The sequence below is a fragment of the Camarhynchus parvulus genome, chromosome 7 (assembly GCF_901933205.1).
Source record: "Camarhynchus parvulus chromosome 7, STF_HiC, whole genome shotgun sequence".
NCBI classification, from domain to species: Eukaryota; Metazoa; Chordata; class Aves; order Passeriformes; family Thraupidae; genus Camarhynchus; species Camarhynchus parvulus.
In genome coordinates, this window is record NC_044577.1 from 7,807,704 (window position 1) to 7,835,540 (window position 27,837).

Genomic DNA, 27,837 nt, shown 5'->3' on the forward strand with positions numbered 1-27,837 from the left:
TTTTCCACGGGAGTGGCTGAATTTCTGTAGCATGGTCTATAAAGCATTTAGTATGAAAAGTCTATAGAAGTGTGATACTAATAATATTTTACAGCTTTAATTACCATGATTGTAGTGCCTAGAGGCGTATGCAAAAACATTTTGAGTGGGTGGAGGGGAGGCAGTGCTGTGAACATTTTTGTGGTTTTGCTGGGCAATGCGCAATGGAGTTTTCTCATGGGAACCACAGCATGCCAGGGAGAAAAGCTGCCTCTGCCTCCTCATCTGCCCTGCTGGGATATTGGGATCTTTGGGATCACACCCCAAAGACAAGGAGGCAGCCCCAGTCACTCCAGTTCTGGGGAAAAGCTGGGCTGATGGACACTCTGCTCTGCAGAGGGGCTCTCAGGGCAGGTGCTGCCCGTTCCTCCAGGCTGTTCTTCCTCAGGCATCATCCCTTTTGTGCAGCCAGCTTCACCCGCAGGGTGATTTCAGATTGGGCAAGCGCTGGTTTGGGGCAGGGCCCTGCCAGCAGGCTGGGGAGCAGCGTGCCTGGCCCGGCTCAGGGCGTGCAGTGCAGACAGAGCTCCCGCCAGCCGCCCACCCGTGCGTGCCGTGCCTGCGTGGGCACACCAGGGACACACAGAGGGCTCCTGTGTGACACCCACCAGCGCCCTGCCCCGCTGCCAGCACGCCCAGCACCGCCGGGAAACTGGGAAATAGCCCGTGCAGGAACGCAAGTTCTGAGAGTTTGGGTGGTACAAAAGGAAAAGGGTATGGAAAAAAGAGTGCTTGCGTTTCCCCAGCTCCCCAGCATGCTGCGTGCTTAGAACTTTCTTAAACTTTGTTCCTAGGTAATTTATTAATTTTTGGACTTTTTTATTTAGTTTTAGTGACAGTGATTTGACATAGATCTACAAAGCCTCAGCCTTCTATTGGAAAAACTGAAGGAGAAATTCGGTTTTGTTTGGAGCTGTTTACCAAGGAGCCAGGTCATGACTCTGCCTCCTGCCTGGCCTGACCCTGCTTAGACAAACAGGCAAGGTATGGATTAGAAGGCAAGGGAAAAGGAAAGGAAACCCTGTGTGAAAGGTATTCCCAGCTCTAGACAGAGCTGGACGTTGCCCTACAGGAGCTTATTTTGAGTCTTTTTTTTCCCTCGCTATTTTTTTTCCACACATATAATGGGTTTTTTTTCTATTGTTATCGGCACTAAATATGAGTTAATTTATTACTTATTACTTAATTTTATCACTGAAACATTACTTAATTTTATCATTGAAACATTACTTAAAAACTCATCGTTTAACCAATTCTCCATCAGTAAAACAACTACACACTCCCTTTCTCCTCGCTCCAATTGCCACTTGGTACTTTCGCATCGCTTTCTGCGTGTCGCACCCCAGGCCGGCCCTTTCTGTGGCCCCGGCCGCCCCGGGGGCGGTGTGCCCGGCCCGGCAGGGCGGCTCCGCGCGGCTCCCGGGCTGTTTTCCCGAGGCAGGGCCGGCGGGATCCGCGCAGTTCCCGCGGGAGGGTCGCGGCCCCGGCGCGCTCCGGCCGCGGGGGCGCTGCCGCTGCCGGTGCCGCCCCCGCCGGGCGCTGCGTCACGCGGCGGCCGCGCGTGGGCGGGCGGCGGAGCGCGCGCGGGCTCTCCCCATGTGACCGCGCGGGAGGGGGCGGTGAGCGGGGGGGGCGGGGGCCGCTCCCTCCCTCCCTCCCTTCCCTTCCCCTCATTCCCTCCCTTCCCTTCCCCTCCTTCCTTCCCTCCCTGCCGCCCGCTCGGCCCCGCGCACGGCGAAGGCGCGCGGCCGCGACGAGGCGAGGTGCGGCGGGGCGGCCGCGCGCCCCCCGACGGTGGCGGCGGCAGCGAGGCGGTGGCGGGGACGGGGACAGGCTCGCCCACCCGCCCCGTCGATGGGAAAGGAGGAGCCTGGGCGGGGGGCGCGGGCAGGAACTTCGGCGGGGCTGAATCTGCGGCCCCGGGACGGCACCGAGGGGAGCCCCGGGCAGCCGGCGGCGGCGGCGGCCAACTGCAGAGTACGTGCGGGGCGGCCGGGGGCGCGGGCAGCGCGGCCCCGGCGCCGGGGCACGGCCGGAAGGAGCGGGCGGGTCGTGCGTGGGTGATTCCCGGAGAAATCCGGCGCGGGGGGACGGGCGAGTGGGAGGAAAGTGCAGAAGCGTCCTCGCCGTGTGCGCCGCGGGGGGGGGGGCGGCGGGCGGGACGGCGCGGCCGGGCCGGGGCGGAGGCGGCGCCCCGGCGGCGGCGGCGGCGGCGGCCGCTGCTCCGGCGGGGTCCCGGGCAGGGGCGGCGGGGCGCCGGGCGCCCCCCGGGCTCTGCGGGACCGCGCCTCTCCCTGGCGCGGACGGCAGGGGTTGTGCGAGCGCGGCGGCGCCCCGCGGGGCAGCCCCGACGGAGAAGGCGCCCCGGGAAGGTTCCTGTCACCGAGCTCGGCGGCCGCGAACTTTGTGCGGGGACCGCAGCTGCCCGTCCGTGCTCGCCGCGGGGGTTTCCTTCCCGGGAGCTCCATCCCTCGGTGCGGAACCCTGCTCTGGAGGTATTTGTGCTCTCGTCTCGTCCTTCGCGAAGGGTGTTTTTGCACGTTTCGAGTTTCTCATTAGTTGAGGCGAGGTACGGGTTTGTACGTAAACGCGGAGCTCACTCATCGGCTGTATTTTGGCACATCTCAGAGCTAGACAAGACTATTTAATTTGCGAAGTCTCTCTTCTGCAGCTACATGTAATTTTCTCCTCCTGCTAAAAGTCCTTTGGAAACGCTGCAGAAATGTAATGAATATGCAAAGCAGCCAGCTCTCAAACCCAAACCCAGTTTGTCTTCAGAGACTTTTCAAAACGCCCAAAGTCATCAAGATACATTATGAAATAATCACTTTTGCCTAAAATACAGAGATGTGATGTTTCACACTTTCTCCTTGTATTCCTGATTTAATTGGTGACAGCTCAATTAGAATTCACCTGAAATAAAATCTCTACGATCGGTTGGAGTTGCTCGGTTGCTTTTACTTGCCGTGCAGCCTTAAAAAGCCGGAAAGCTGCTCGGGAAGCCCTTGTCCCATGCATACATCCCACAGCTCCCGAGTTTTCCTTCTCCCGGTGCTTCACCCACATCCAGCACCTGCCTACTTGAGCCGCGCATCTTCCTGCCACCTCCGGGAAGTGTGCGGCTCCGGGCTCGGAGCGGGCGCAGCCGGGAAGGAACCGGTGCTTTCCCCTGGTTCAGGATGCTGAGCGGGGCTGCCGCTGCCCTGCTGTCTTCGTAGAGGGAGCAGGAATAGGTTGTGATTCCTGCGCTAGCTGTTTACAAATATTTAAGAGCGCTGTGTGGTGTCTCTGTGGTTTTTGTTTTCCTTTTTCCCAGGAGTTATGTTTGTGGTCAGAGTTAAGGTGACAGCCAGCGTTTGGAGAAGAGGGCATGGCATGTGGGGTGATGGGCTGTGGATGTGAATGAGGTAATGTGGAAAATCAGAATACGTGGTTGTGGGTTGCAAAGGCTGAGTGAAAATCTAACTTGTGATTTCCTGGTTCTCCCGTGTGTGTAACCGTATGCAGCCTTGTGTTTATTTTAAACAGCTTTGTCTGCTGTGGCGACTTTTATGGCTTCTTTGTTCTGTATGTGAAAAACATAAGAGATGGCTGCTTTTCCCTGTATGTTCTGACACTTCTCACTGGTATGGACAGCAAGCAAAGAAGAGGGAGAAGTAGCGGCTGAAGTGCTGTGGCTGTGTTCATTTGTTCCTGTAGACCTCCCCGTGCCAGCTTTGCATTCCTGCCTCTTGCTGGAGAAAGGGTTTGCAGTTGTGTTAGATGTACCTGCTCACTCCTGAGGCAGCAGATCGTTCTGGCTGCCTTCTTAGGATTGCCAGAGGACGTGACCAGGCTGTTACTCCTGAACCAGGTTGGTTTGGGATCACAGATTAGACAGCCTAAGACTTATTGAGCAGGCTGCAGAAGAAGAGGATCACACATGGTGCCCCAGGGTCTTATCCAAGATGCTCTTCCTGGTGAGGAGCAGACACAAGTGTCCTGGCTGTGAGCTCTCCCTGTGTCTTCTCATTGTGTAACCTCTTCTCGTGCTCACCCTTTGCCCCAAAAACACAGTCCCCAGTGCACTAAGAAATGAGAACACTGGTGGAAAGCAGTATTTCAGGTCTCTTAGATACAGCTTAAAGGTCACCTGGAAGATGTGGGGCGCTGAGACTTGAGTGGGTGTGCTAAGGCTTTGCGTAGCCGGCCGGGTGAGCAGGGCCAGCAGCAGCGCCAGGTGTCCTTTGGGCTCACAGTCTCCTCGGGCTCAGGCAGTGCTGTGCTGCTTTCTCAGCACTCCTTGCTCGTTGCTTGTCCTCTTCCTAAGCCTCATCTTACTCCTGCAGGTGGACTAGCATAGCTGCTTCCCGGGCTTTGTGGGCTGGGAGTGGGGCCAAGCAGGGACCGGAGCGCTCGTGTTGGGAGAAGCAGCATAGCTGGGAGAGTCTCAGAAAGGGGGGGGAGCCTTCCCCTTGGGACAGTTTAGAAATAACTTGGGATGGCATTGAGGTGAGTGCTGGAGGAACTCTGTTTAATGCAAGGAGAAGAGAGGTTAAAAGGAGGAGTGTTGGAAAGTGCCTTCTCTGAAGAAATTGGTAGCAGTCGTACATGGAAAAATTGCTCAGCCCTCTCAGGAGTTACTGTACTGAATTTGAAAAACAGAATGGGTCTTTAAAGTACGAAACAAAGGGATTTCAGTCTTGCTTTAAATGCAAATCTCAACGCAGTCTGAACTGTGGACTCTCTGCTGATGCCTCCATAGTACATATTAATCCACTTTTATCTGTCATGAGGAGATTTGTTGATTAGAAGCCTCTGGGTAAAGGCTGCTCGTGGACTGGTGCTGCTCTTCCAGCCTGTGGGCTGGAAAAATGAGTTCAGTTCCATGGCTTGCCTGGAGCTCTTGGGCTGTGTGTAATTCCACTGCCACCATCCTCCCAAGATTCAATTTAGCTCTCTGCACAAAGTCCATTTATGTAGATTTATGTAGATTTTGGGCTAAGATGAATAACTTTCAGAAGAAATGGGCCTTCTTTTAGAGGTTATATAAGTTAATTTGTGGTATTGATGGTGAAAAGTCAGCATCGTTTGAAATGGGAGGGTAGGAATAGTTTACTGGAATGCCACTAAACCATAAGCTGTTGATTTTGTTTATCTTGACAAATTTTGTTAAGAATGGGAGGATTTTTCTAAGAAATTCAGTGAAATAATGACATTTTTAAAACAGTGAATTCTGTGCCCTGTAAAGGGTTACCTTAAAGTGATTTTCTTAATTTTCCTTGTTTTTTGTATCTTTGAGTGTTAACAGTACTTGGTTGATATCCTGCAGTTAACTATTTTTTCCGCAATCCAAACTGTTTTTCTAAAATATGTAGCTCTTAAATATTTACAGTTTCACCCCGAGTTCCAAAGTGTGTAGTTTATTAGCTCTTAAGCTCACCAGCAGCTCCTTGAGGTAGCTGTTTGAATCTAAACTGCTATTACTGCCCTTCTGCTTTACACATACTGGCACACATACCAGGAATGATATGTTGAGCTGGTGGTTTGGGGGTTTTGTATGTTTTGAGTCTTTTTTTTTATTTCTCCTGGGCTTCGTCTCTCTTCCTGAAGAGATTGACTGTCAGTATCCTGCTGCTGCCACATACATTTCTGGGAAGTTTCTGTTGGCCTCCTGATTTTATTTTTCTCTAGTAGAGTTAAATCAGAATTTTGTAGCAAAAGCCTGGTCTTCCAGATGCCTCCTGAATAGAAGTTGGGCTCTGCTTGTTTTATCTGTATGTTTGACTTGCTGAAGAAAAGGCTTATGTTGTGAAAGAACCACAAAAATACACAAACCGTTTTTAACAATATTTTTCGTGTTTTACAATATACAAAAGCACACACTGTAAAAATAATTTCTGACTTTTACTTTTGATAACCAATCTCCCAATGCCCCATAGCAGACGTATTTGCTTGCATTGCAGTTTTGGAGGAAGGGGAGTTGCGCAGTATTAAAATACTTTTTCCCTAGTGTGTGCAAATCTTTCTGTAGGTGTTGCTTTTTAGGTTACTACTGTGTGTTTTTTCGAGTCCAATGTGATAGTTGAGGCAGAGCAATGTTAGCAGACCTGCTCAGTGTTTTAGTTCTGTTACTTTCTCAACCAACTATAAATTACATGCTTTAGACCTTATTGATTGGTGGTTTAATGTAATACAGTAATACTGGAAATTATCTGCTTGTTTCTGTGAAAGCCACCACAGAGTGAAGAGGTGTGTGTGCGAGATCCTGAAATTCTCTGAGGAGTTTATTAGTTGTGCTATAACTGGATAAGAGGTTTATGAAGTTGAAACTTGTGCACATGTTTTTTCCTGACGCTGTAAGAGCTGAACACTGCAGAGATCTGTCTGTTGGGAGCCTTTAAGCACAATTGCTGTGTTGCTGAGTGGTATTTCATGTCTCAAGTGTCAATGACAGGCAGCCTTGATAGCAAGTGAAATGGGCAGGTGAATTCAAACTAAGGTTTTTAAACGATATGCGTTGGAATCCAAAAGTATCTTAGCTTTGTCTGCAGCTGTTGCTGCCATAATTAAGATCAGCAGAGATCATTAAGATCATTAGATCCTTTTTACATGAAACAGGTAAAACTGTAGATATACTTGATTCTTAAACACTCTATTAGTGACCCAACTTCATTAATCCTCTAGGGTTCTGTGAAGCACTTTTCTTCTTTGTTTTACTTCTACAGTCCTCCACACTTCCTATGGGGGAAAAATAATCAACAATTAAGAAAAATTGAAACTGATGAGATTTTTTTTCTTCAGGGAATCAGCTATTCTGTAATTCTTCAGAATGTGTTTTGTGATAATTTTGATCTTAAGATACAAAAGAGAATAGAGTAGAATCTGTGAGCGATATTGGCTGACATTCTTGGGAACAAACACGAAGTAGGAATGTTGAAAACAAGCCTACTTTGTGTTTGAATCATGTTTTTTGTAGGTGCATCACAACTATCTGCTGATTTGGTTTCTTTCAAAAATGTTTCCATTAAGTTAAGAAGTCAAAAAATAGAGCTTCTGCCCCTTATTCATTTCTGTGGGTGTTCTTGTAATGAGAGAAAGAAATGCTGTCCTCTGAGTTGACAGTCTTATGCAAAGCTGGGTGGCAGGACAGTACATCTGGATGTCAGTGTTTTCGTGCTCATCTTCTCTCTGTTCTTACTGTTTGCAGGTTCTGTCATCCGTGATGGCGTCAGCTCTGCCCAGAACCCTTGGAGAACTGCAGCTCTATAGAATACTACAAAAAGCAAATCTCTTATTCTACTTTGATGCCTTCATTCAGCAGGGTGGTGATGATGTCCAGCAGCTCTGTGAAGCAGGTGAAGAGGAGTTTTTGGAGATAATGGCTCTCGTGGGCATGGCTAGCAAGCCACTTCATGTCCGACGGCTGCAGAAGGCTTTGAGGGACTGGGTCACAAACCCTGGCCTTTTTAACCAGCCTCTCACCTCCTTACCAGTCAGCAGCATTCCAATATATAAGCTGCCAGAAGGGTCTCCTGCGTGGCTGGGGATCTCCTGCAGCAGTTACGAGAGGAACAGCAGCACCAGAGAGCCTCACCTGAAGATTCCGAAATGCGCTGCCACGACGTGCGTGCAGAGTGTGGGCACGAGCAAATCTGATGTGGGGAGCTTATCACTGCAGAGCAGCAGCGAGCCCAGGCTCTGGCAAGGACACCACACCACAGAGAGTGAGCACAGCCTTTCCCCAGCTGACCTTGGCTCTCCAGCCTCACCAAAGGAAAACAGCGAGACCCTGGATGCTGCTGCTGCTCTGTCAGTTGCTGAGTGTGTAGAACGTATGGTTCCCTCCCTGCCCAAAAGTGACTCCAATGAGGTCAAGGAGTTACTGAAAACAAATAAGAAACTGGCAAAGATGATTGGTCACATCTTTGAGATGAGTGACGATGACCCTCACAAAGAGGAGGAGATCAGGAAGTACAGTGCAATATATGGCAGATTTGACTCGAAAAGAAAGGATGGCAAGCATCTCACCCTCCACGAGGTAAAACAGCTTGAGTGGAACTGGGCTTCCTCCCCTGTTCCTACACCTTTGACAAGATGTGTTTACAGGGTACACTTCTTGTATGGGCACTTCTTGCTGAGTGCTGAGAGCTGTGTGTCTGAAAGTCGTGCATTGAGTGCTGTAGGCCGGCCTGGCCTGGCATGGAAATGTCAGGTGCAGCCCAGGTCCCCTTTTGTGGGTGAGTGTGTGTGTGTACACGTGGTGATTTGGTGTCATCAGAACTGCCCGCTCGCTGGTGTGGCCTGTCAGACAGAAGGTTTAGAGAGTTTGGCACCCGAATAGCAACCACTGTCACCCTGAGCATGGCCTTGGGGATTCTAAGGATTTGGTACATTCTTAAAGATGGTATTTCCTTGCAGCTTTGAGAGTAGACTTGTTTGGAAAATCAGTAACTAAAATTTCTTGTGTCTGATGTGATTACTACCCTCTGCTGTCTTCCCTCACCTCAAGACTCTACTCTGTAGCTTGTGCACTTGAGATGAAAAGGATTCTGTCAGTGAGGTCCCTACACCCAGTGGCATGGATTATTTTTTTTGTTTGTTTGTTTAAATTGGGATGAAGCTTAATTATACAACCTGTGGGCTTTTTTGGGCATAGTGGCCTTAAGCCTGTCAAGTGAGGTGCGGACTGCGTGAGGAGGAAAGGAGAGGATGTCTCCAGTATTGATGGGTGGTTGTAACCTGAACATTTGTCTTTTCATTCCTGAGAAGCATCTCTTCCCTCTTGCCTTTGAAAGCTCCTGTGGGCCTCCCTTGCTCCTCCTGTGGCATTCCTGAGGCTCACACTGCATGTGTTGTAACGCAATAGGTGTGTCTGTGTGGGGAGTCGTTTCCTAGTGCCAAAGTACTGTACAAGAGGAGAACAAACATTAATTCAGAGCTCTGCCAAAACGCTGTTGATATGAATGCTGCATCAGCATTTTCACAGTTAACAGTGATTGCAAAATTTCAGTTGGATTTAAAATTTGGCATGTAAGGCTTAGCTCCCAAAAGGAAAGGCAGTGTTTATGTTACAGGAGTGCCAAAAAAACTGTACTGGCTTTAGCCTTTTTTTGCTTCAAGAAGAAGTTTTGTAGGTGTGTGATCCGTAGCATAAGACTGAGTTCTCTTTATGCTTCTGAGTAGAAGGGCAGAAGGAAACAAGGCGTATTTCTTTACATTTTTGTTTACATATTTACATTTATAAGGCAACTGCACATCACCGGCAGTGACTTGAGAAGGGCTTTACTGCAGACTGGGGAGACACTTCCACAGTAGTCAGCCACATTCCAACCACACAGTTCTAGCTGTGCAGCTTTGCAGCTTACACTTATGTGCTCTGTGGCTTTATGTCAAACACTTATAATCTGTGAATTCATCCACTGTACAAGATGACATCTCATCTTACTCCCCTGACCTTGTGGAAGTCTCCCTCGTAAAAGAACAAGCTGTGTATGAGATGGAGGCAGGATTTGAAAGGATTAATTGTGTAGATGCCCTGTATACATGGCTGCAGATTCAGGATGCAGAGAAAGGGGGTTCTCCTCACCTGAGGATGGAGGCAGTTGAGGTGTACACCAACGTGTGGCTGTGTGCTTTCACAGCCTCTCTCTGGGGTAGCAACTGCAGAAAATGCTCTGAAATCTGGGCAGACTACTACTTGTAGGATAGTTTTCTGGCATCCAGCAGTGTACTAGAAGGTGGGCTCCAGGGGCACCTTTTGTGTAGGCTCAGGAGTGGCTCTGCAAAACTGGGGGGATGAACCCTGGGGTAGTAATTGAAGGAGCGGGATAGCAGTGAACTGGAAGAAAGGACAACTGCTCTGCCTTGTTCATTTTTTATTTTTTAGTATTGCACTACAGATCTTTACTACATCATTGTAAAAACCACGTTTAAAAATGGAATGAGAGCATGGTTTGGCTTTAGGAAATATTTCTATCGCTATTGTGATTAAGGGCACAAGATCAAAGGAGTCTGTGGTTGACTTATGCCTCACTTACGCATGTGGGGCCTCACTGAACTTGATGGGAACTGCACACATGCAAGCAAGAAGAATTTGCTTGTAATTAGTTTACTGTTGGCTTAAAGAGGCTGGATTTCACAAAGTTTTGCCTTGAACAGTTTTGTCTTTATTTTCTGTTTAAGGCAGAAAATAAATGGCAGCAATGAGACCAATTTTTTTTTGTTTAAAATCTGCTAAACCAGAGTTTGCCTTTCGTAAACTCAGTCTTGGTGTGTTTTTGGTTCTGATGGCTTAAGGAATTTGCTGCGTAGAGGGAAGGACCTTAAACAACCAGGGAGGTAAGTTTCTGCAGGTCCAGAGACTGTTTTTCTGCACGTGTTAATACGTTCCAGAGCTGTCATTCTGCCTCACAGTTCAAGGTTTCTCCTTGCAGCTGGCAGGGAACAGCTGAATAAACTTCACTGTGAATTTAGAAAGCTTAAGTAATGGTTAGCTTTTTAATGTAAAGATTTGGGTACCTCTGGCTCCTCAAGCAGAGGGGAGTTGGATGCAAATTAAGATCAACATGGTAGAATTATTAGTGGTGAATTAGTGAGAATATTTTGTTCCAGAATGAGCACTGAAGTGTCTCAGAGGGCTGGAGCAGCCATTAGAGGCCTGTGAGAGCTGCAGACACTGGGCTGGTTTGGAAGTGTGTGCTCCTGGTAGGAGTATTTGCATAAAGCATTAATCTGACATAAAATCTTCCAAAGGCGTTCCAAAACTAATAAACATGCTGTCCTTAATCCATCCCATTGTTTCAGTGTTACACAGCTTTTCAAACACAGAGAGCACTTAATGTTTAAAGTTGGACTGGAGGAGGGATGAGTATAAGGCATGCCCCTGAACTCAGTGGCCCCTGCAAAATTGAGTCAAGTTTGTCATCTGCATTTTAATTTTTCAGTCTTTGTCTCAGCACCTATAAAAGGCAAAAAAATTCCAGTTCAGTGGAATTAGAAAAACAAGCAATGAATTTTGTCTAGCTAGGTTTCTTCCTTTTCTTTTGCTGACTCACCAAAACAGTAGGGCTTGGTATTTAATTATGTGGTTTCTAGTGGAGGAGTCTGTGAACCCCATCAGATGGAAATATACACATCCCTCTCCTGTATGGTTCTGTGCTGCTCTATATCCTTAAGGCTTCCAGCAAACATTCTTTATTTTTAGGCATGCAGTGCTTTGTATCTGCAGTATTATGCCTCCTGAAAAGGCAGAAAGCCATGATGCACTTCAATTCAGTAAGTCTGAATGTGACCTGAAAGAGAAACCAGGAAAAACAAGCAAATAAACATTTGGCTTTTCTCACATATTAGGATAAACAGCATTTGCCTACAACTACCCAAAGCATTTTCAGTCATTTCAGCTCTTTGCAACCTTTCAACACTTGGAGGGATAAAAAAATCTCAAATTATTTTGTAAGCATTAGCTGTATTATTCATCCTTGGCAAAGTAATAGCTATCAGTGTTACAGAAATTAATGCCTGCTTTGGATGGTAATTATTTTAATCGGTGTTGTATTAATCTTATATTGTGTCTTTTTTCCCATTGTGTTTTTTTCTGGAAAGACAGACATTGTGGAACAGCTGCTCCCATCTAAGGGGTAATAGTTTGGTTTTTTAAGTACCTTGTATTGTATGAACATAGTAACCTGTTCAGGTTAAGCCCTTGTACATCTGATCTCTGTGGGATTTGGGGTTTTTGTCTGTACAGAGACTAAAGGATCAGGCAACATATCTAGTTCACCTGTTAAATACAAGTTTGTGCTCCGATTAACATTTAGATGCCATAGGAAGTGCCCTACTGAGATCAGAGGCTTTTAGGCTAAACACAAGAAAAATTGCTTCTGAAATATTAGGAGCAGCAGTTCTTTGTGAGGTTTTACTAGAAATACTGCACAGGCTGTTGAGAGAAGAATCTCAGCTCTTCTTAATACATGTTTTTTGTTTTCTCAACCGTCCTGGAGAACAGGTGTCACATTGGGCAAAATAAATGTTTGATAGTTTGGATGCCACCAAGCCCCATGGTGAAGGACAGCGTGGCTGTATGTTGTTCATGTCCTGTGACAGCTTCCATCCTTCAGGGATGGAGTGTGCAGCAATCTGGTTGAGCTTCTGGCCTCTGCTTTAATTCACAGGTGACCCTGCAGGGTGGCAGGGGTCGGGGGGGAGTTCTTGTCCTTCTCCCAAGCTGTAAGTGCAGACCTGCTGGTCTGTGGGAGCAGCAGGTTTGGTGTCTGAGGTCACACGTGTGCTGTGCCGCCTGCATGGCTGCTCCTGGTGCTGCCAGGGCAGGGTCGGGGATGGCACGTCTCCATCCATCATGGATGTGCTGACTGTGCTGTGGAAACCAAGCTGCTCTGCAATATTCACCAGCCTGGGACACGTACAGGATATACTGTTGACAGTAGCTCCAAAGCAGCTGTGCTCCTTTGCCAGAAGCCAAGCCTGTTCAAAGCAGCTTAATTTCTAAAAGTAAAATGGTAGAAAGAGCTGTGGGCACTTGATAAAAACACCTGTAGTATTCTCTCTTGGTCTCTCGCTGTTATGCCACATTACACGTTCTGGCTGCTCTTCAGCTGAGGAAAAAGTGAGAAAGCCTCTTCAAGCCCTGCTTTGCTGTGGAAGGAGCTTGGAATAGCCTGTCCAGCATCTCGATTTGTGTCTCATGGTATTAATAATGTTGTGTCCATAGTGCTGACCATAGGCTTCTTGGACAGCAGTATTTTTAAGCTGATATAATTCCTGACAGTATCACAACTTCCTATAGGTTTCTGAAGAGCATTGCAAAGCCATTTGGAGCTTCAATTTCAGGCTTTTCCTCCTCCCCCCCCACTTCTTTGTGAATCTTTTGCCAGCAGCAGAGGCACTAGAAATGTGTCCTGGCAGGCTCAGGAAAACATCCTTGAAACAAGTTACATTTGATTCATGTCTGAAGATAGTCTTCACAAACACGAGGGTGAGAAACATAGCTAAAAAAAGTTTAATCGTTTCTTAAACCATCACCTTCTACAGAATTTATTCTGTATTCACAAGGGAAAGCCATCTGTACCCACACTGTCAGGGTGGTTGTTTTTTTTTTCCCCCAAGTCCTGGGCATATTGCGTTTATAAAAATAGTATTCCCTGTAAGCCAGGCTTTTGGAGCCAAACACTGTGAACGTTCAGAGCTACTGTTTTATCCTGAGATTTAATTAGTGCTGGGATGAAGCAAAAGTGGTGCACATTGAGATAGTCTTACAATAATGTTTTACTTTATGAACCAGCTACATTCATATCTTTCCTCTTCCCAAAGAGGTTACCTGGTTTACTAAGGGGTATAAACAAACTGCAGAAACCCTCCAGGGTTTAGTGTACAATTATAGATGATTTTACTTGTGATCAAAATTCTTTATTATTTCAGAAGAGGTACTTTTACAAGTACAGTGGGTGAAATTGTGCAAAATCCTGAGTGCCTGTGTGTTTGATTTGCAGCTAACAGTAAATGAAGCAGCTGCCCAGCTGTGTGTGAAAGACAACGCCTTGCTGACCAGGAGGGATGAGCTCTTCGCCCTCGCCCGGCAGATCTCTCGGGAGGTCACCTACAAGTACACCTACAGGACCACCAAGTAAGGCTTTCCTTAGCTAGGAGGGTCTTTTCTTTTGGGGAACTAAGCAGGCTGATAGCATTTCTTCTGAAGCACTGGAGACGCTTCCTTCTTGCTCTTCAGTTAGTCCCGAAGCTTATAGACTGATAAGATTCAGCTGTCTTGAGTTACCTTTTTATTTGCTCTCTAGTTTTGCAAGTATTTCGAGGATAGTGCACATTAAGAGGCATCTGAGAGGCTGGTATTTCAAGCATTTGAGGCATTAGTGTGTTTTGAGGTTAATGTAAATTGGCAGAGTAGCCAGAGATGCTCAATGCATCAATTTCCTTTTTTCTATACACAGATTTGGCTTGTTAGCCAAAAAGATAAGGTCAAGGGGAGTGGCTTACAAGCTTCCTTTAAAGGAACTGAAGCTGAGTCCTAGTTTCAGTTGTTACTGTTCTGTCAAACGAACTGCTGTTATGAAATGGTGACAAAGGCTTAACAGCTTTTAAATACAATTAAAACCTTAGCATTAGTAAGTATGATGGAATATCTTGATACTTTCTTTAGATTTTTAAATGCTGATTCCCTTGCCTGTAATGTAATATCGTTTCAAAACACATTTTGCTACCCTTCTAGAAAGTTTTCCTTTGCTCCCCTTTCTTCCATAGAGATTCATATAAATATACAGTCGTTCTGGATAAGCAGTGCCAAGGGCATTTCTGTAATTCTCTGTGCTTTCCTTCCTCTTTGGAAGGAAGAGGCCATGAGTGTTTTGATGCTTCTGAAGGCAACACAAAATACTTGTGTTCCTCTATACTTGAATGAGTTTCACTGCCAGGTCAAATTGAACTGGAGGCTTTTTTTGTGCATCTTGTTCTTCCCTGAGCTGTTTTTTTACCTTGACTCCTTTTAGTTACTATTGGTGATTGGGGTTAATGTGCTGTTTACTGATCATATGTGTGTCTTCTCTTGTAGATCTAAATGTGGAGAAAGGGATGAGCTGTCACCAAAGAGAATCAAGATAGAGGTACAGTAATGTGACTTCTGTATTTTGACCTGTGTGTGCTGAAATTCGGTTTTGTTTTGAAGGGATCTGTCTTAAAGAAATTTGTCAGAAAAACATTTGATAGACAGTTGATGGGTATGAGAGAGAGAGGGTGGGAAAACATCACCAGTGTCTCTGTAAATTGTAAGTGTTTGATGGAGAAACCTGTAGGAGCAGGGGTAAAGAGTAGGATTTGTTTAATGGTAAAGATACTCTCAGTGTTTTGCACTCAGAGTGAGTAGGAGGGGAGGAATGGGACTGACTGACTTCCTGTGGTGGAATAAGCTCAAGCACTGTAGGAGATGTCTTCCCATAAGGCCTGCTGCTTTTCAGTCAGCGTGAGGTGGGGTTTGCCTAATTCACTGGAGTCAGCTGTTGATCATGTCCAAAATACAGAGTTCTGGATAAGGACTGATGGCAGAATATTAGCCATCTCTGACTGAGCCATAAATTAGGACACAGATCATATTGAATAAAAGTAGTATATCTCAAGACAAAAGGTTGTGCCATTAAATTACAGCTTTTTGTAATGAGTTTTGTGTCAAATGCATGTATACATGGCTCATGTATACACTTGCACAAGATGTTGCTTAGGGAGATGCTGGGAGTTTCTTTTTTAAGAGTGCTGGAGCAGCACATATGTAGTTTACTTTTTCTTCAGTTACCATTGCTGGAAGGTAAATTTGAGGCCTTTTTGAAGTTACTTTTAACAAAAAAAAAAAAAAAAAAAAAAGAAAAAGTAAAATGTACATTTATATTACCTCATAAGAATAGCAGATCTTTCTTTATAATTTGTATTTTAAACAAATTACTGTTTCACTGTTACGTGGGTATCTAATTTATCCTTAGCATTGTGGGTGTTTTTTATTGTACTATCTACTCAAAAAGGTGTAGGTTAAATGTGTATTAGAATATGAGCTAGATTTGTATGTGACACAGATAGGTGATGTATTCTCTAACTGTAGAGGAAAATTGCAACACGTTCTGAAATGTGTTTCTCATATGCAATGCATTCTGTGATAAATGATGCACTGTATGTGGTAAGGCTTTAATTTTTTTTTCAGTACTGCAGTGCTTTCACCTGTACAAAGGCTTTTCCTGTGAGGAAAACCCTGGTGAGAGCAGTTAGTTTTAAAAAGGCAGTTTTGAACAGGTATAGAGGAGTTCATCTTAGTTGTAGAATTCCATCAGTCCATATTAAGTTGTAGTTTTGAGTTTATGTAGTGCAAAATATACACGTGCAATGAGGATTCACTGGTAGCTTTGATAAGTCAGCAATGTCATTTTTGTGTGTCAGGATTTGCTTTTGACCTCTGCTTGTTCTTTGACCCACAAATAGAGCAGGGAAAAGCTACATTAAATGATTTTATCCAGCTTCATCTTTATCAACAGCCTTGACCACCATGTTGCAGGATGGTTGCTTGAGTCTCCTCTCTTTTGTTCAGTCCAGCCCTAATTTGTAAGAGCTGGTGGGGAGCTGCCACTCCTCTGCTTGAAGTAGTATTTCAATGACTTGGATTTCAGCATTAGACAGTTCTTCCTTCATTCAGTAATAATTGATGATGAGCAAGTGTCTAAAATGACACACTGCAAGGGAGGTGCTGTTTTTTACAGGATCTTCATTGAAAAAAAGCGTAAAATTAAAACCTTGAAAAAATACAAGCTGAAACTCAAGGTTTTCTGGAGAGCAGGATATCCAGACAGCCTTAGGGGATGTGTATTCTCCTATTTTCTGCATGGTGATATCTTAAAAGTCTGGAAGGCCTGTTTCTTTTATACCCTTTATAGTTCAATAATTCTGAGAAAGGATATTTACTTGGTTCTTGTTTTATTACCAGTTATATTGTAAAATGCTTGTGAAAATTTCATGTCCTAATTGTACAAATGACTATTTCAGAAATAGGTCATTTTCCCAAAATAAGAAGTTGAAAATTAAATTGAATTAAATCTTCAATCTGATAGCATAGCATTATCAATTTTGAAATTACCCATATTGTTATCGGTAGAAATGTGTTTTTTCTCACAACTTTGGGAGTGTCCTAAGGAGGAGTAAAGCATTATTTCAGTGCATTTTAGATTTGAGGTACACTGTTGGGCTTTACTCCAATGACATGTAAAAAAGATGCAGTATGACATAGTAGATCACTGCTGTTTTGATCCTGGTGCTTGCATTTTTAAAAAAAAAAGTAAAAAGTCCTTTTTTTAGTAATATGTTCAGGGATTTTTTTGGTTATGTTTTGGTTTGGGTTTTTTTGGAAAGGTGAAAGTAAAAAGGAAAATGGTAGCAAATGCAGATTTGTCCTTCTGTTCTGGGTAATTCCTTACACTGCTTTTGGAGTTGTAATGCTTCATGGTGGATCTGTTTGCTCACTATCATGAAAATACAGAAAGGACCTGAACATGGCGTATATTTTTTGTTGTTATAACTAGCTCTTTTCTGGTCTTCTTTTTTTTTTTTTTTTTTTTTTTTGAGAAGAGTCATTTTGCCTTTCTGTTTTAAGGCTGAACTCTGTATTTTGATTCACCATTCCTTTAACTACTAGTCATTAATGTCTCTGTGAAGCGTGGCCTAAAATTACTGGGACTTCAATTTGGAAAGACTTCACAGCCTGTTTGCATAGTGTAAAAGATTACTTAAAAAAAACATGAGTTAATTTCCTGAAATATAATAACACTTAAAAAAGCCTCCAGGGAGGCTCTGAAGGTCATCCTTGAACAGAGCCAGCACAGCTGTGTGTGCAAGCTACAGCTCTGTCAATCTGCAGCCACATTGTAAATTTATCCTTTTCATTAATATGAAACCCGCACAAGCATTACAAAGAAACAATGTGCCATGAATTACATCAAATTACCTGTAAAAGCCTTTCTCTTCCCCTGTGAGCTCTCCCCCTCTTATTCGTTGAGTGGGTGGGTGAGCTGTGGGAGTGAAGTGTAAAGAGGAGAAGGGGAAAAAATTCCAGGCAAATGACAGACTAAAGGTATGGAGGGAGCAAAAAAAGGAGGGGAGTGAATTAGTATTTGGGAGCAGATTATAAAGGAGTAGTTGTAATTCCTAAATCTGCTCTGGACAAAAAGCAGGACAGGCAAATAAAGGTGGAAATGGCCCATCCTCCTGCAGAGCAAGGATCAATCCTGCTTAGGTGTTGTGTGGCAGGGGCACTCCTTATTTTATCAACTTCTGTGACTCAGTGCCAGCACCACTCAAAGCAGCGAGCTGTTGTGGCACCAGCTTAGAAAGCAAAGCAAGTCACAGGTACATCAGGCAGAAGTGGAGGAAGAGGCTCCTCATCACTGTTGGGGTTGACAAAGTTCCCCTTCAGAGTCTGAGTGAACAGCCAAGAGAGGAAAAAATGAGAGTTTTTAAAAATATTCTTGCTGTCTGTCGTCTGAAGAAAATATTTTGTGTGTCTGTGTCTCCATTCATCTAATCAAGAAGGGTGGGAAGAGCTTTCAAAAACTCATTTCCCAAAGCTCAGTGGGAGTCAGAGGGCACAGGCAGGGAGACCTGAGTGGAGGCTGCAAGGAAGCATCTTCTCTTGGTGCCAGTATGGGTGGAAGAAGAGGAGAGAAAAGCCCCACCTCCACTATTTCTGAGAAGGCTGAAAAGAAAACCAAAGTGTGGGATTTGTTTTTTTCACAAAAACAGCAAAAGCAGTAGAAGGTACTGTTTTCATAGGAAAAATGTCATTAGAGGGAGCGAAAAAGCACATGTGGGACTGGGAACATCTGTGCACAAAACCGCTTGGAAAACAACTAAGCAGCAGCATGGCAAAACAAAAATGCTGCATTGCATGCAGGAGGACCACCAGGCAACCATGGGGCAGAGCAGCTTGGTGCTTTGTCCAGCATGCTCCTCATCCCATGGGGCATTGGGGACAGCTAGCCAGTGGGAAGGGCTCTTGGAAGGTGACCAGAACATGTCATCCTCCAGGAATTACCTGCCTGGCTGAGGGGGGACTAGCACAGCAGCAGGCAGCCAGAGCCACCTTTGGGAAACAGCCTGGTTTGGTATAGGCAGGTGATCACAAATGTGTTGTGAAGAACTGTGTTACCTGTTTTGTTACAAAAATAGGATCCTGAGTGATAGGGTTTTGTGTGTTCAGCTTCTCATCTTCCTACACACAATCATTCTCTTCTCCCAAACAGATTCAGGTCTTAACTATAGAAGTGGTCAGTGCTCATGGAAATGTGCTGCAAAGCCTTTGTTTCCAGCTTAGGCTAGAGGCTTTGTGGCAGTTAACCTGGCTGTGACGTTTTTGCATAGCTGTTGTGTTTATTTGTTCTGTGAGGGAGTATGTTCAGTGTTTAAAAGCAATATGCAGCATTCTGACAGATTTTAAGGTGTTTCCCTGAGTGTAAAGAATAGGTTTAATGGCCTTACATTGCACTGAGGTCCTGGCCATCTGCCTTGGGTCAGACCCCTTCTCTGCAGGTCAGTAAGCAGCCTGCAGTAGAGGGAACCTTGTAGTCCTTTCCCTGTGTTTTTTCTGAAAGATCACTTCTGTTTTCCTTGGGCTGTAACCCTTTTTGTCCATGTGTTGTCAAAAATGCAATTATTGACATGTATGTGTCTTTGGAATCTACAGGGCAAATATATCTAATTTAGTGTGTTTTTGAGACAAACTCAGTGACAGATGTCATTGTTCTCAGGTTTGGGTCTGTCTTAAGATCTCTGGCTTCCTCTCACATTTTAACAGAGCTACCTATACTGTGCTTTTGTAAATATATCTGGATGTTCCTCTAGTGCACATAAGCTTTCCTTTCATAATACCAAGGTAGACAAACCCCTCATTTTGAACCTTTGCTTCAGTGATTGTTGTAATGGAGTCTGGCAGGCTTTCACAGGAACTTCATTTGCTTTATTGATACATATGCAAGCAGCAGCAAAGATTTGCATGTCATAAGAATTTCAGACTGAAAGAATTATTGAATCATGCTTTCTCATAGTCTGTAAATTTTCCACTGTACTTCTGAAATGGTGATATTTCATTTTGTGATACAAGTGTACGTTCTGTGTGAAATATGTTGAATTTCAGGAGGCTTTTCTCAGTTTCACAGGGTTAGTATATATCCTTGCCTACATATAAACTTGATTCCTGAAAAGTGACAGAAACCATAGGCCTAAATCTGCCTGTCAAGGCTGAATGTAAACTAGTTTAGTGTGAGTAACAAGGGTAGTCTGGATTCACCTGAAACTTGAGAGAGATGAGATTTTCTGTGCCATTAGGTATATAGCAGTTGCTGTGTGTGTTTTTTTTATGCACAAACTTAAATGAAGTGGACAGCACAAACATGTAAATTGCAGTCCAGAATTTTCACAGAAGTTCAGGAATGTGATTTTTGGGTTGGCATTTTTTTTTCTTCTGTGTGTACATAGAAGGTAAAGAAAAAATAGTAATATGTCCCTCTTGATTTGGTTTCTTTTTATGCTCAATAGGATGGTTATCCTGATTTCCAGGACACAGTCCAGACGCTCTATCAGCAAGACAAAATGCCACTTGCTTTGGCTAAAGGGAAGAGTGAAGACCCAACAGCTCTTAATTCCCAGGTAAACCAAATACACTAGATTGTGAATAATACAGGCTGTGTCTTTGTACATTGGTTTTGATGTTGTTTTGATGGCTAAATTAATTCCCATCAGTTTTAAAAGGCTACCTAGCTTAGCTGTGATTGCATCATTTTTAATTTGGGTTTACCTCCCGAAACTGTTCTGTCACGGTACTACAGCTTTGCCCTTGTTAGTTCCAAGGAGGTAAGATGCAGCATAGTAGGCTTGAAAATCTGTGGTTGCCTGTTGGGAGCAAGTAGGGTAGTATTGGTACAGTCTGTGCTGTGTTACTTGCGTTATCCATTGCTATAAATGGAAAGCTCAAGTTTCTGAGGCGAGAGGAATAGAGTAGGCGATCTTGGAGTCCTCTCTGCTGACATGTCTTAAAAGAAGAAAGGCCAATGTGTTTAGGAAATAAGCAAACCTCTGGATCTGAGAGGATAAATTGGCTTCCTAAACAGCACCTAGCCTGGTGGAAGTGCAGTGTTCTTGAGCAGACAGAAAGCTTTGTATAAATGAAGACAGGTTGCCAATTCTTTCTTTGTCTTTTCTGTAGTGTATCCCAGCCTCGAGGCAAAATACCCATCTCCTACTGCCAGTTCTTGCCAAGGAGGGATTTGATGCTAAGTTGCAACAAATTTGTTTTGTATAGCTGATTTGGGCAAATGCAATCACCAAATTTGCATGTAAGATTACATTTAGGAGTTACCTTCCTGTTTTCTGAGAATGGATGTGTTACCCTATCATTTACTTCCTTCTGTTGCAAAGTAGTGCTCAGTCACACAAATCTGGGATACATCAAATGCTGTTACAGCACATGTTCTGATGTCACAGAATAATTACATGATCTTGTTTTATATATGCTTTAAAGTTTTTGTTGGTCACTGCCACATAACAATGGGCTACAGATTTAATTTAAGCTTAAACATATCTGCAACTCTACAGGGTTTTCTGTGGTGATCAGAAGCATAATTGAAGTTTAAAATTCTGGTTTTATCCCAAGCAGACAACAAAGACGGCATGAATGAGAAATATTTTATTCTTTTTTAAAATTACTGTGTAGTTCAAAAGTTGGTAACAGGAGTGACAGAATAGCAAAGTTAAACCACACTTGTAAGTAAACTGTTTGAAAATAGTTTTTCCTTTTACCCTCCTCCCAAGACAGAGCTGGAGCTATCAGTGTTCTTCTGCAGACCCTGATGAGTTCTGAGCCAGATCATGTAAATGCTGGCCATGCTATTGCCCTGCTCTCAGGGTCACCATGGTGCTGGAGAAGCCCAGGGTTTGCTGGTCTGTTAGGCTGTCATTGTACATGTTCAAAATATTGAACTATGCTGAGCAAGCAGCCTTTTGTGGGAAATCAGGGCTTTCAGCATCTCCCATGAAAAGTGAAATGCTCTGCAATGAATAGACCTCTGTAGCAGTTGAAACAATTACAGCATTACCTGGAAGAGAAATCAATTTTTCCTATCAATTGTATGTGTTAAGTTCATGTACTTTCTGTTCTTATGTTCATTGTGGCTCTTCTAAATCAACTCTCTTGACTTGTGATTTTCTTCTTATTTTTGCAAGATGCTTATTTACATTCTCTCAAGAACAAGATTATAGTGAAAGTTAGAATTCTCTTGGCATTGAAGTCAATGACAAACATTCAGACGCCATTTCCTCCCACGTTGCACTGGATTGTTTAGCTCCACTCTCTAGAGGTGTATAGGTCTTGTTCTTCTTCTAGACAGACATTTCACACCTTTATCCCCCACAAACATACTGTCATCCTACACTTTCAGAATGGCAGATTTTTAAGCTTGTGTAGTGCTGTTTCCTAAAATAAAGATTCCAAGATGTCTGGTGAAATCTTGGCATAAGTTTTTAGCAGATGTTGCCATTGCTTTTGGAATACTTTCTGGAATACTTTGTGAAGGCAGATATTTGAACAGAGCTAACTGGATAATTAAGACATTCTTTTTTGCTTCTCTTGAGAGTCTCTTCACGTAACCTGCAGTCCTAAAGTGCAGGAAGTGATTTTTGTATGTTTTTGAAGAACAGAATTTAATGTTGCATTTCTGGGTAGATGAGCTACAACAGCTTGGATTTTAAGTATTCTTGAGTGACTCAGATGTACATTATGAAAATCTCTATGGGTGCAAAAATATTTTGTTTGCTTCATAGTTTTGAAGAAACCATAAAACACACATCTGTACATATGAGTCAACAAAAACCACTATCTAGGCTGTTAGTCTTTTCATCTGATCCTGTTTTTCCCCGTGTTTTGACTTGCTCTATGTATGTATATAGAGAGAAATCTTTTTTTGTTTCAATTGCAGTCGGAAAAGGTGATGGCAAAACAGATGGAGTTTCTCTGCAACCAGGCAGCGTTAGAGAGACGTCTTTCCACAGGGTGCTACAGGCAGAACTCAGAAGAGCACAGCCCCAATGGCATGTCATTAGATAATGCTGATGGACAAGGTATGGTAGCTCCCATAGCTCCCAGGCACACGCTGCTGCCAGCAGAGACATTTGATGTTATGCAACCTCTGTCAGTGGTGGTGTTTATCTCAGACAGAACCCTGAGCACTGAATGGACAAGACAAGATCTCTCTCTGCCCTGAAGTGCTTACTGTGTAAATAATGCAATCAGATGCACACTGGGGTTCTGTTCTGTTGTACATCTGGGCAAACTGCTTTCCCCAGGGATAACGTGGGGAGGGCAGGAGGTTGGGTGCACTGCTGTTACTGACAGCAGGACTTTGCTCTAGCTTTATCTTCAGTTTTGAAAACAGAGCAGAGTGTTGCATTTCATTTGTGTTCTTGCTTTGAGAAATTGAAAATAAAGGAGGTAATATAGTTGGTACCCCTTTTTGTTTACCTGTTTGTGCAGTCCAGGAACAAAACCTGAGGAGCTGGCTATGTAAATTATTTAGCACTAAGCATGTTCTAATGATGTTCTTAGTGGCTTGTTATTCTTCAAAAAGCTTACAATTCTGTGGTTCTCTTTGATTTACCAACTGGCTATTCCTTGTCTTGAATTAATTTTAGGAGTGTTTGTTTTGCTTGAGTATTTCTGTTTAGATAACTTTTTTTACTGTTGTGAATTGAGACAAAATGTTGCAGACAAAAAATACAACCAGAAGTTCTTGTGTCTGTTTTTTAAATGCTAGTTTTTCTAAGGGGGTTGAAAAGTAGAGGGACAACTAAGGGAATCAATATAAGTAAGTGTTAAAAACCAGATTTTCATTTGTGTGAATTGGTCAAGCAATGAGATACAGAAGTAATCATGAAGAATAGATGTGTGGATCCATATTTCCTTGGCCCAGCAAGCTTCTTTATGCCATTTAGCCATTGTGCAGGGGAACTGGAAATTTTTTGGATCTCAGAGAAATTGTGCAGTGGGAGAGGAAAATTTTTGTATCTCAAGAGGATTTTTGAGCAGAATAAAGGGATTTAAAATTTTTTTTTGTCTGGCCGAGTGTCCCTTCCTAGCAGTGCCAGTGAAGTTGTCTGCAAAGGAATATATTTACATAAGCCCTGTTTTGCTAGAAAACTTCCCTGAGCAGCTGGAATCTAGGATGCATTTTTGCTGATAGAATTAACATGTGTTTAAGTCTCTATCTATTTTTTCATACTGATTTTCTTCTAATGCATCAATGTCTCACTCTGAACAACTTGCAGGTGAAAGACCACTGAACCTCCGGATGTCCAACCTGCCAAGCAGACAGATGCAGCACATTTCACTTGATGGAGAGCAGCACGCTGGGAAATCTCTGTGCGGTGACTTGATCCGGCTTTACCCCAGCGGTGAGGCAAAGTCCCAGTCCTCGGGTTAGTGCTGCCCCTGAGAAATTACCCACCACTCCTTATTTTCTGTCATCTCTCTGAGTGAAGCAGCCAGGAAGGCAGGCTGGCATGCATTGTGTATAACCATGCCATCAAGGCTTTGGAGAAAACTCCAAGAGGAGTGTTACTTGCTAATCTAGAGTCAGATTGAATATTATATGGGAAAAGTTTAGGAGATGCCGTAGCTGGAATCAGATAATCAAGTCCTGGCATGTGTCTGTCCTTGGTATTGACCCAAATTACTGCTGTTAAATACTTAAACTGCATCACAGTGACAGCAACATGATTATGACATGGCTTCATTCTGTATAATAGAATCAGGCTTTTTATAAAGAAGATGTCTTTATTTTGATTTATAAGGACATAGCACTGTTTCTCTGCTGTGAACTGCATGTCATGCAGTAAGTCTTTGCCACCTGGGTTTCTCATTCACTGGCCTCTCCTCACTGCCAGTCTTGTCATTTACCTCTGGCATTGGGAGAAACCCTCTCTAAGTTTGATAGAAGAAAGCCAAAAACTTCTGTGAAATCTCTGTGGGTGGCTTCAGTGTAATGCTCAGTGCACTGAGCTAAAGCCAGGAGTTCTTGAGACTCTTACAACTTTAGAAGCAATAATAAAATCCCACCTGAGTTTTAAAGATGGAGTGGGAAAGAGGTTATTTGAAAGACAAGGTGCAAAAGTAGATATTTTGAAAACCCGGCAGAATCTTGTCTGTTTCACTCTGGGATACTGCAATCTTGGCTCACCTCTTTTGCAGATTGTCCCAATCCCAATGCTAATTCACTTAGTGAAATCTCTAATAGGGGATTTTTGCCTGTTGCCTCTCAAAATGCAAGTGCAGAGTGCATCTCCATTAGCCTCTGCTGCCAGAGGGGTTGAAGTGAATCTGTGATACTACTCTGTCATCATTGCAGCGTAGCTGAGGTGGTTCTAACCCAGCTGGTTAAAGACCAGGAGGAGGAGGAGGCAGAATTTATTGTTTCATCTGTTGGTATTTATGTGGTTCTTGGACCTTTTTGTTGATTTAAGAACAAAACATATTTACTTCCAAACAGTGTTTTAACTTCTTTCTTTCCTTCTTTTCTCAATGCAGAAGGCCTTGGTATATTAAAGGATTTTCCTCATTCAGCTTTTAACAACATTGAAAGGAAGGTCATAAAAACAGAACCTGAAGACACAAGATAGTCATTCTGCTCTGGAAAACAGTGTCATCGGAAAGAATGAAACTTCACAAGAGAAAAAAAAAACCAGCCTTAATAACCAGTGTTGCCTCATTCAAATAAGAGATTTCAATAGCCAAAGCCTAAGAACTGGTACAGTAATCTGTGGAAACAGGAAAGCAAGAGACACTGCAACTAAAACAGTAATACAGGTGGATAAACATTCCTGTAAAAGTGGTTTTATAACATGGGAAGATTCACAAATTAATATTGTGGGTCTTCATTATTTAAGAATGTATTATGTATTTGTATAACTTATCAAAGTAAATCTAGATGTCGGGACGTGTATTGAGTCCAGTAGATGTGGCTACAGTTCATTTTACTTGAAATTTCAATGTCTACTTTCAGTGTACCTAGCGTAGATATGGTTGTTAAACATTTGAATTAAAAATCATTGGAGAATTAGGAATGCAAACCTCGTGACACAATTAACAGCAAGTTTGCAACAATATTTGTAGAAAAAGGAAAATGCATACAATATTTTCATGGTTTAAAATGTTATGTGGATATAGCATTTGATAGACCTAGACCCTGATTCTGTATCATAGCAGATGTACTTGACACTTAACTATCGCTACATCACTTCCAATGGTTCCAGCAGCCTTTGTGTAACACACTCACAGCACAATACCTACACACAGCTCAGGAGTGTGGGAAATGCCAGTTAGAGGATGGAAGAGTCCACATGGATTGGCTCCCATTTCCTCAGGAAAAACTGGGGATTGAGGTACCATACAATTACTAAATTTCATTTGGTAGGAAACTCGAGAGACCAAGTAGTATGGACAGGGCTGCAAAAATTGTCATTCAGACCATTATAACTTCTTGGACTTCTCTGTGGATCTAAAAAAAAAAAAAAAAGGCATCCCAAGTGTGGCAAAGATGAGATAAGGTGCAGGATTTATGCATCGGTGTAAAAGGTTGCACCTGATATCCAGAAACGATAAGATTTTTGGAGGAGAGAAAGGAGTTGTCTTCAGCACATAACTCCTTACTAAGTGCTGTCCAGCCCACATGATTCTATGAATATACTGTATACTGCATACAGTATGCCAATACGTTTCTTTATGTTTGTGATTAATTAACATCTGTATTCTTTATTTATTTGACTTTTTTTATTTTTTGTACATGTTCACTTTTGAAGATGTCATTTTATCTAAGGAGGAGTAGTTGGCATATAACTTTGGAATTTACCATGGTGTGTTTATGTGCATCCATCTTTCCTCTGTGCTGCTCTGCAGTCAGGACAGTTATATGCCTCCATTTCCGAACACAGTTTGTGCTTACGATGTGTTCTGCAGGGGAAAGGGAGAGCTAAAGAAAGTGAGTTACCATGTCAGGGGGTAAACTTCCCTATTCAGGTGTGCACTTCATGTCTGCAGTTTGCTCTGTGTCCTAGGTGTGTATTAACAAACCAGTCAGTCTCTGTTGTACTGAAACACTCAGCAAAATGTGAGCTGAAATGTCTACACTGCAGTCTCTTATCACTGTAAACATATCTAATTATTTTATCACTTGATTTGTGGAACAAAGCTTTATAGTAGAAACACCAGTAAAACAACTTTTTATACTATTAAAATGTTTGGTTTTTTTTTTAAAAAAATGTTTCTTGAACTGTATGGTACTGTTTCACTTACTGAAGTATCTTACTTTAAGCAATGGAGTTTGCAGCTTTGCTGTTTAGGCATAAGAGATTGAATGTGTAGTTATATTTCCTCTTTCCTGTTGTGTGAGTTAGTAGTACGGATGTTTCTTCAGTTTGTAACATTAACCAGTGCCCTGGTTAGTACCTGAGTAGTTTTCCTGAGACATGTATGGAACTTGTTAAAGGACAGTTTAAGGTTTGAACTGTACAGCTTGAGCAATAGAAGGTACCAAGCAGCAAACCTTTAGAGATGCAGGAAACATTTGGTTTTCTCCAACATCTGACACCATCAAAAGTTGTGTGTGGGTCACAGAAGAAGCTCTTAAGCTTGCTGGTCTCTTCAGTTAAAGTGAGAGGAAGGAAAAAGAACTTGCTAAGCAGCACGCTGTTTCAGTTGAGTCCAGAATTTATTTTGTAAACACTAATGTATTAAATTTGCTATAAATTAAAGTCTATAACAGTTATATTTTTGAGTTGTAAATACAGTACTTTGTGTCACAACCAGTTGGTTATCTCCAGAATGATATTTCAGTTTATAGTCCAACAGGCCATTTCAGTCTCAATAAGCTGGAAGCAATTTTTTTTACTGGTTTGCAGCTGTATGATTTTTATTTTTTTTTTTATCCTGGGGTGAGGGAGGTGGGAGGTACATTCCAAGATTGCACATACGCTTGGTAATAGCAAATACTCAAGCATTGGTCTTTCCATGACAAAGGTCTTGGTGGACTGCATCCTGGCCAGCCTCTGGAGTCGCAGGTAAAGGCTTGCCCTTGTCTCCTCGGGAAGGGCTGCTAGATCCAGGGTACTCTGGATCAAAGGCCAGCCCTGCAAATGATGCCTGTTTTATTCACATGTTTATATTGTTGCTTACAAAATAAAATTCACCGTGAGAACTCTTTAGTTTCCTCAGGGTTTGTCCTT

The 27,837-nt window shown here is 43.3% G+C and overlaps 1 protein-coding gene across 5 annotated transcripts; it reads left to right on the plus strand.

Annotated features, from left to right (window-relative positions):
• Positions 1-1,770: 1,770 nt before the first annotated feature.
• On the plus strand, positions 1,771-27,812 carry NAB1 (NGFI-A binding protein 1). 5 transcript variants are annotated; one of them, XM_030952584.1, is made up of 9 exons: positions 1,882-2,016; positions 3,356-3,446; positions 7,229-8,059; positions 13,527-13,660; positions 14,600-14,651; positions 20,107-20,217; positions 22,542-22,683; positions 23,887-24,036; positions 25,145-27,812. In XM_030952584.1, exons 3-9 carry the CDS (start codon positions 7,244-7,246, stop codon positions 25,234-25,236), a joined length of 1,497 nt encoding a protein of 498 aa, XP_030808444.1. In that variant the 5' UTR covers positions 1,882-2,016; positions 3,356-3,446; positions 7,229-7,243; the 3' UTR covers positions 25,237-27,812. The 5 variants fall into 5 exon arrangements, with proteins under 5 accessions (XP_030808442.1, XP_030808441.1, XP_030808444.1 ...); XM_030952585.1 differs by lacking the exon at positions 1,882-2,016 and adding an exon at positions 2,296-2,534; XM_030952582.1 differs by lacking the exon at positions 3,356-3,446 and having other exon boundaries at positions 1,771-2,016; positions 23,887-24,012.
• Positions 27,813-27,837: the final 25 nt, after the last annotated feature.